Source organism: Berghia stephanieae, chromosome 3 (genome assembly GCF_034508935.2).
Source record: "Berghia stephanieae isolate SIO BIC M18660-M18661 chromosome 3, UCSD_Bste_1.3, whole genome shotgun sequence".
In the NCBI taxonomy this organism is placed as follows: domain Eukaryota; kingdom Metazoa; phylum Mollusca; class Gastropoda; order Nudibranchia; family Aeolidiidae; genus Berghia; species Berghia stephanieae.
Window position 1 is genome coordinate 104,359,422 of NC_088362.1, and position 9,661 is coordinate 104,369,082.

The following is a 9,661-nucleotide window of genomic DNA, read 5'->3' on the forward strand; positions in this document are numbered from 1 at the left end:
AACAACAAAAAAATCTATTAAAAATAAAAAAATAAAAAAATATTGGAATAAAAATGAGCTTTTTCTCTCTTGGCAAAAATTCCTGACAGCTGCCAATATGCAGTTTAATTAATAAAAAAAAATGATATCTTTAAAAAATTACTGTTCTCAACCTCACAACATTTTGTAAAACAACAATCTAATTCTAAAATACAAATCTTAAATTAATAAAACTTGTTATAATGAATCCTCAAATTTTCTTTTGCCCTTTGCTTGTATTTTTAAAAATAAAATCTAAATTTTAAAGGTTCATTCTAGATGTTTTTGAAAAGTCAAAGCTTCTAGCAACTTAATATCCACTTGGATGTTCATCAATGTATTTTTATACTCTTATTTCTGCCTTATTCCTTTTTTTCCTCTTTATTAATTAGATAGGTGCAAGAGAAAAGCTAGGAGAGCAGATAAACAAGGTCAATGTTTTTAATAGGATGAATATGGTTTTCCATTAATTCTATCACCTCAACTCTTCCTTTAATAAGAAGTATGAAAAATATTTGATGTAATGGATTAGAGGTTGTCAGCTTAGTTAGTAGAGCACACAAAACGGTCTAGATGAAATACATGTGGCACAGGGAATCCCCCTTCTTCATGTGTTTGTTTTTTTTTTGTTTTTAAGGGTTTTACGGCGCTTGCAACACATTTAGGTCATATCAGTGCCAGTAAAAAGAAAGAAAATGGGAGAGTAAAAAGTTCTAGAATTACAATAAAGCGTCCAAGAATAAGGGAGACAAAGGGGAATTGGTTCAAATAGGGAACAGATGTAGATTCCAAGAGCACACCACCAGAGTACTTAGTTTGAGATCACTAAATGTCTCATCCAGACACAAGCACAAGTCGCCGCCAAGAGGAACATACTCAATTTTCAACTAATCATATATATATATATATATATATATATATATATATATATATATATATATATATATATATATATATATATATATATATATATATATATATATGTAAAAGAAAAAATAATACAGTGCATAACAGAGAGATCATTTACAAGGAAAAAAATATCATCTCCCAAAACTAACCATAAATTTGACTATTTCCCTCCCAGCCAGGGTATCCGACCAGGACCAGGACATAACCAAGTAATCTCATTCCAAGACAAAGTCAGAAAAAAAAGTTGGAAAACAGATATAGAGGGATAGAAGACATAGTATGTACCTCCCTGCCCACTATGGGAGGTCAGTAACCCCACCCAGGTCTGCATGTGTCCTGGGGCTCTAAAGCACTAAATACTTTTGAAAGAAAATATGATTTTAGGTTTTACTGGATTTCTCTCTCATTCTACAATTTAAAAACATATCAAACAATCAAATTAGGGCTGTATGTGACATTGTGTTTCTCGCATGATTCATTATTATTCATTATTACAATTACTGGTTTCAAAGAGTCTCCAGACATTAGGAATCCAATCTAACTCATGTTAGAATAGCAGTAATAATTCTCGTTCACTGACAATAGAACATATTTTTCATTCTAATTTTACACATGTCTTCTCACCCATACGTAAATAATTAGCTTTGTAAGTAGTGGAACATTTTCAATCTGATTGTTTCTTAAGAATTCAATGCCGCTTTGAAAAATTGTTAGGACTTTATAGACTCTCATCTGTTTTGTTTTTAACATTTTAAAATTTCTTTTTATTAGATCATTTGTTTTCAAGGTTATGATGACCATTGCGGCTTTTTCATTTCATATCCATGCTACACACACAAGAAGGAAAACTGAAAGGACAATTTTCTCGTATACTCAATCATGATGGTATTCAGAGGAATGAAGGGACCCATCAACAAGTTACGGAAGCATCGGGCGTTAATGCATAAAACATATTTATCGGTAGAATAAAGGGATGACATTTAATGATAGATTGTTCTAACTGTTTACAATGAATGATAAACAAGAGGGCAAAATATTCTTTCTGGAATATGAGACATTGTCCTTCAAATGGAGAAAATCAAAATTATCAATCAAAATCCCCGAGTCCAGATGGTTAGAGAGAGAGGGAGATGATTTAATGTTTCCAATCAGTATGTTTTATTGATGAAAATACTACATACTGAGCAGATGTGAGCACATTTGAACATGAGCAGCAGGGAAATGACAACAGATCTTCATATGACAGCTCAATGATAGCTATATCAAAGCAAGTCATCAAGGCATTCACATATCATCTTAATTCACACACCGTGAAACCGTGTGGACCAAATGAGAAAAAAAATTAGTTTTACACCTGAATACGGTGAGAGAATGTGAGTAAAGAGTCTTTTCCAAGGACTCAACTATGCGCCGAGTGAGGGTCGAACCCAGAACCTTCCAATCCGAAAGCGAGTGTCATACCACAAGACCACATAGCCACACTATGAATCAGAAAGTTACAGTTGAGTTGGTCTTTACGTGCCGAATACAATGCTAGTCTATTGCTGAATACTTCCACATACTAAAACATTTAATATTTAAATGACTGGATGGAAATCTTACGTACGATCGATGCGACCAGGTCAGTCTGTACGTGGATCGGAATTAAGCTACAAGGCTCTCATAAGATGAAAAAATAATTAATAAAATTTATATAAACAAATAAAACCATGAATCAATGTTCTCCCAAAGTGGTATAAAGATAAGTTATATTGCATTGCAGAAACACATATATATCGAGGGTGTCTGATTGTAACTCTGTAAGTGCGAGTGAGATGATTTTGAGAAAATAAACACACACGATGCAGCTTCTGCAATAATACTAGTCATGTGTGTTTAGATCATAGATAATTCCCCTCAAAATAACAGGACTGTGTTTAGACTCTGTTGGTCACAAGACTAGGAAAAGATTTGAACTTTTATATAAGCTAAAAAATATATATATATAATCTTACTGCACATGGTACTTGCATGGATAGAGTCAGACAACCTCAATATCAAAAATATATATTAATTAAAATCACATTTGCACAAAGCAATAAAAATAATGATGTTAAATAATGGAAGCTTAATGAGATGAAAGCGATCAGGCAGCCATACAAGCTTTGACAATCTGGTATTATGTCTTCATTAATAAGGAGACCAAAATTGAAGATAAAGTCAAAATGATAAGAAATAGGTAAATTTACACTTTTAAAAAGGGTTAACGTCACAAAAACTCACTCTCCTCCAAGAAGGCATTTATTTCAGCTCAAATGTTATCAGTTGAGTTTAAATTCAATTTCAAGCATTGGGTTCACCTCGACTTAATACCGTTTTGAGCCGATTGTGCACATAAGATGAGATTTTTCTGTGATTGAGCATAAAAAAACAACAACTACTCAATCCGTTACAACAATATTATTAGTTATGTAATTATTTTATTTATTTGAAAATCCAATGGGTTTTTTTTTTCATTATATCAGTATCACTGTTGTTGTTTTAGTTATTATCATTGTTATAATTTTTATAACTATTATTATTATCATATTATTATTATTATTGTTGTTATCATCATCATCATTATTATTATCATTATTCTCATTCTTATAATCATTATCACCGACATTATTATTTTTATTATTATTACATATATTCACCACCGCCATCATCATCTTATTCATTGCTCTTGATCATTTTCCCATTTGGTGTGAAATCATGGCTGACGTTTAGTTTCAATACTCAATATTTATTGCTTGCCTCTCTAACAAATTTAACAGTCAAAACTTTTAGACACTTAAATTATTTTTTTCCTAATGTTCCATTCTATTTTAATAACGATGTAATGGTTAAATCTTTGTAAAAAAATTTTTTTAAATAGCATGCATTGAAAAAGAACCCAAACCAACCAATATCAAAGCTACTCATAATATCATCAACTTTTTCTCATCAACATAAGCATTACCCACCACAGAGAATAAATTTGTTCATTGTCTCATTAACAAGATTACAACATAGAGCACAGCCAAAGTTTTCATTTATTAAGTCATGAATGGTAGCTTTTTCTATTTACAAGGAGAAATTTAATCAAATAAAAATCATCATGATCAGCTATTAAAAAAAAAAAACAAAAAAAAAAAACTGTACGACATTCAATGGAGGCCTGAACATCTTAACAACAATATTCAATCATTATAGTGAATACATAACGCATCTTTTTTTAATATATATATATATATATATATATATATAAACATCCCATTACAACAATTACCCTGATGTTCGTATTTGGCAGTTATCACATCATCCTAAATTCAATACAAAGATGACTAACGTACAAAGTATAAAACGATAATTCAAATGACAATTTAAAAATAGAACCAAATACACTGTTAACTGATACACAATGTCCAGAAAAAACCCGAAAATAGTCCAGATTTTCTGTACCATAATGTCACCTAATATTGTTTTTGTTGGTGACTTAAGACGGGTTGACCCCAAAACATTCCTTCTCGCATATTCTATTTTTTAAAAATAATAATATTACATTCATGATCTTTGTCAAACATTTATACCATCCCCGTTCCACTACATTTGTCCTGGTTGACACGTTTGCCAGTTCCGATGTGTTCTGTCCAAATAGGATTTTAATAAAACCACTCGATCTGTCATGACACCTGTAGCTCCCAATTTGAATGCCCTGTCAAAATCTTTTTCTTGATTAAGAACCCACAGGTATGTCTGAAAAGTGAGAGAAAAAAAAATATTGATGGTTTAAAAAAGCATTCTTGCTACAGAAAAATTTATTTAAACTGTCACATATGGGACCAGAAAATAAAATGTGAGCAATATCTACGTGAGTTCAAAGCGCTTTTTACAAGGAGCACCAAGCCTACAGCAACTTTTGACATGTAGGACAATGCATGACGCCTGTAAGGCATTATTATTATTATTATTATTATTATTATTATTATTATTATTATTATTATTATTATTATTATTATTATTATTATTATTATTATTATTATTTATTATTATTATTATATTATTATTATTAAAAATATAAAAAGGAGAAAATAAAGGTAAAAGAACTCCCCCATAAAAACAGAAACAAAGGGAAATTTTTTTAATGCTGAAGCCTAGAATTAATTATTAATTATCAATATTAAATCCAATCGATCACGTTGTACCTGGAAATTTAATCAAGATTTTTTAATAAGTTAAGAGTTTCTCTGTTTTACTCTAATTAAAATACATTATTGATGTAATTATGAGCTAATTGAGTCCGACGGATATGAAGAAAAAGAAGAAGAAGAAGAAGGATAAGTAGAAGAAGAAGAAGAAGAAGAAGAAGAAGAAGAAGAAGAAGAAGAAGAAGAAGAAGAAGAAGAAGAAGAAGAAGAAGAAGAAGAAGAAGAAGAAGAAGAAGAAGAAGAAGAAGAAGAAGAAGAAGAAGAAGAAGAAGAAGAAGAAGAAGAAAAGGAAGAAAAAGAAGAAGAAAAGGAAGAAAAAGAAAAGAGGAAAATTAAAAAGATGATTAGGAGGAGAATGACAAGAGTACAGAACAATGAATATTAATATAAACAAAAATAGCTCACTTGAATTCCTCTTTTTTTGAGATGTGATATCAAAGCTGGCCGCATCAATAATCTGTAAGTGATGTAACAATGAAAGCAATTAACCTATATTTGTATATTTTACATGTTTTACAGATAACCGCATCAGATGTCAATGAGAACCGGCCCTAAGGGAAGTGATGATATTGTAAGATGATTGTATGGGGGGCAGTGATGGATGTTGTAAGGATGACTGTATGGGGCAGTGATGGATGTTGTAAGGATGATTGTATGGGGCAGTGATGGATGTTGTAAGGATGACTGTATGGGGCAGTGATGGATGTTGTAAAGATGATTGTATGGGGGTCAGTGATGGATGTTGTAAGGATGATTGGATGGGGGGAGGGCAGTGATAGCTGTTGTAAGGATGATTGTATGGGGGGGGGGGGGGCAGTGATGAATGTTGTAAAGATGACTGTATGGGGCAGTGATGGATGTTGTAAGGATGATTGTATGGGGGGGGGGGCAGTGATAGATGTTGTAAGGATGATTGTATGGGGGGCAGTGATGGATGTTGTAAGGATGATTGTATGGGGGGCTTTTTTTTGTTTGTTTGTTTGTTGCTTTAGGTCTCTTCCAACACAATTGAGGTTATATGAGAGACCGCTGAAACAAAAAAACAAGCAATCTAACAAAAATAGTACAAATGTAAATCAAAATCATAACCTAAAGATATCATAAGCTAAATTATAAATAACCAAGAACAAACAGGCAGAAGATTTACAGAAAAAAAAATATCCCCTGTCAAAAATACAATCACAAACCAAAGAAGCAGGATAGGCTAGTAAAGAGAAGAAGAAACGACATCACTATCAGATCGTACACCCATGCGAACATCATAGGTATATGATTCAAGGGTGATGCTCCCATCCAACCACCCGCGTATGGGGGGCAGTGACGGATGTTGTAAGGATGATTGTATGGGGGGGGGGGGCAGTGATAGATGTTGTAAAGATGATTGTATGGGGGGGGGGGGGGGGGGGCAGTGATAGATGTTGTAAGGATGATTGTATGGGGGGCAGTGATGGATGTTGTAAGGATGATTGTATGGGGCAGTGATGGATGTTGTAAGGATGACTGTATGGGGCAGTGATGGATGTTGTAAAGATGATTGTATGGGGGGGCAGTGATGGATGTTGTAAGGATGATTGTATGGGGGGAGGGCAGTGATAGATGTTGTAAGGATGATTGTATGGGGGGGGGGGGGCAGTGATGGATGTTGTAAAGATGACTGTATGGGGCAGTGATGGATGTTGTAAGGATGATTGTATGGGGGGGGGGGGGCAGTGATAGATGTTGTAAGGATGATTGTATGGGGGGCAGTGATGGATGTTGTAAGGATGATTGTACGGGGGGCAGTGATTGATGTTGTAAGGATGATTGTATGGGGGGCAGTGATGGATGTTGTAAGGATGATTGTATGGGGGGGGGGGGGGAGCAGTGATAGATGTTGTAAGGATGATTGTATGGGGGGGGGGCAGTGATAGATGTTGTAAGGATGATTGTATGGGGGGCAGTGATGGATGTTGTAAGGATGATTGGATGGGGGGGGGGGCAGTGATAGATGTTGTAAGGATGATTGTATGGGGGGCAGTGATGGATGTTGTAAGGATGATTGTATGGGGGGCAGTGATGGATGTCGTAAAGATGATTGTATGGGGAGCAGTGATGGATGTTGTAAGGATGATTGTATGGGGGGGGGGGGCAGTGATAGATGTTGTAAGGATGATTGTATGGGGGGCAGTGATGGATGTTGTAAGGATGATTGTATGGCGGGCAGTGATGGATGTTGTAAAGATGATTGTATGGGAATGAAAAATAAAAACACGAAAAATTGATTTGTGCAGTTAAAATTCAAATTGACTCTTTAATCATGTGTTTCCTTCAATGCATAATTTCTGTCGTTACCGTTCTGTCTATAAATACAGACCTGACCTTTTTCACCAAGAGAGCACTAATATGTGTGGCTATGTAGTCTTGTGCCATGACAGTCACCCTGAAGATCCCTTGTTTGAATCCTATTCTGAGTGGTGCAAAGTTAAAAGTCCTTGGAGAAGGCTTTTTCTCTAAATGTTAAGTGTTGCTGTTGGCTTGGGACCCATTGTAAAGTGCTTGAGCATAATTATGTAGCTATACAAAAGCTCAAGTTTTTGGGGGATTAACAGTTTGTTTTTTTTGGTTTAAAACAGTGACGCAAGTCCGGCATCAATAAAGCAAGATCTGCATTGCTAAAAAAAAAAATGCTCTTTTGGTGTGCCGTCAGGTTATAGAGTAAAATCTGATAATCTGGTAATCAAGGATGAAGAGAATAACAGTAGGCATGAAACCAACAACCTCCCCCCTCGCCCCCAATAAAAAATCTCTCTCTCTCTCTCTCTCTCTCTCTATCTCTCTCTCTCTCTCTCTCTCTCTCTCTCTCTCTCTCTCTCTCTCTCTCTCTCTCTCTCTCTCTCTCTCTCACACACACACACACGTACACACTAACACGAACACATGAGTATCTTACAACCTTGATGGCTGTCCAATGCTGGACGAGAAGTCATAATCTATATGAAAAATATTTTTATAATGTTACTTACTTATCCATGAACCACATGAACATTCGTTGTCCTCTTGAAAGGTGAATTTGAAGAACTTTGTCCCTAAGACGAATAGAAATGAAAACAAATGAGTGAAGGTTTTGATTTTCTATTTTTCCTTATATCTTCATACATTTGACGATCTCCATCTACAATCTCCTTTAGACTGGCAACCTGTCAACAGGTGGCAAACCATTGTAACTACCATGTCTCTAACTCTGGCACCAAGGCATTCCACTCCAAAGAATTTCAAACATTGCCATTGAAAAAAAAATCCTATCTATATCGTATCTGCCATAAACAATGACTAAATAGTCTTGATGTCTATTTAATATTTCCAAATTGTATTGAGCTCACTAGTATTAACTATACATCAAAATCTGTGTAATGTATTCTTCTATTAGAACAGTGCGGCTATGTGGTCTTGTGGTATGACACTCGCTTTCAGATTGGAAGGTCCTGGGTTCGAGCCCCGCTTGATGCATAGTTGAGTCCTTGGCCTTTAACAGTGCTGTCTCTGTCTGGAAAAATTGTCCTGCATGTTAAGTGTTACTGTTGGTCAGGGACCCCTTGTAAAGCGCTTTCAGCATGTTTAGTGGATAATGCGCTATATAAAAGCTCAATTTTAAAAAACTTTTTAAACCTTTTTTTAAGATCACCAAACTTGGTGTACCTGCTATTTCGTGATTTTAATTCATCTTATTTATAAGAGCCCCTACTTCAACATGTCGGTCGAAGAAATCACACAAAAAAATTATGCAACAAACAGCAGGCTGTGAATGAGTTCCTTACTGCAGAGAGCTGTACCCGTAAACATGTCTATGGTGACCCATAAGTTGGTATTCGAACAGGTCAAAGGTGGGTTAAGTGCTTTACTGGAACTGATCCAGCCTCCACCAACATTAATGAGCAGGCTTGTAGAGGTCGTCCACAAATTGACTAAACCTCCCCCTCCCCTAGATACCCCACAAGAGCTAAAAATAAAGATTTATCATCACTACTCCTACTACTAACAACAACAACAACAACAAAATATAATAATAATAATAATAATAATAATAATAATAATAATAATAATATAATAATAATAATAATAATAATAATAATAATAATAATAATAATAATAATAAAATAATTTTATTCACATAAGACTTGTCTATATATAATCCATAAATTATGTGACCACCACTTACGATTCTAGGAAAATACCCGGAATCAAAATTTCTAACAAAGATTCTTTGATGGGAAAAAATGGCAGCAGGCCCGTCCAAACAGAAGGGAGAGATGAATGACACGTCGAAGAGAGAAGAACAATGGAACATCGGGGTTCTAAAATGGAAAAAAAAAAAGATAAAAAATTTTAAAAAGCAATGATAAAAATAAATATCTAGAACATAAAAATTAAAATAACAATACATTTCTAATGCGTTTTTCTCCTCCTGTAAAGCAGAGGTGAAATCTAATACACTTGGTAACTTGAAATAAATAAATCATTATTTCACCAATCTGAAAAGTTTTCTC

The 9,661-nt window shown here is 34.4% G+C and overlaps 1 protein-coding gene across 1 annotated transcript in view; it reads right to left on the minus strand.

Moving 5' to 3' along the window:
- Positions 1 to 993: 993 nt before the first annotated feature.
- Positions 994 to 9,661, minus strand: part of LOC144969058 (lysophospholipase D GDPD1-like) — a 34,882-nt gene continuing 26,214 nt past the window's right edge. The window contains exons 8-10 of the mRNA XM_078908053.1: positions 8,141 to 8,203; positions 5,544 to 5,595; positions 994 to 4,686 (exon numbers count right to left, since the gene is read on the minus strand). Coding sequence (XP_078764179.1) covers positions 4,534 to 4,686; positions 5,544 to 5,595; positions 8,141 to 8,203 — 268 coding nt within the window. The 3' untranslated portion in view covers positions 994 to 4,533. The remainder of the gene's footprint in view (positions 4,687 to 5,543; positions 5,596 to 8,140; positions 8,204 to 9,661) is intronic.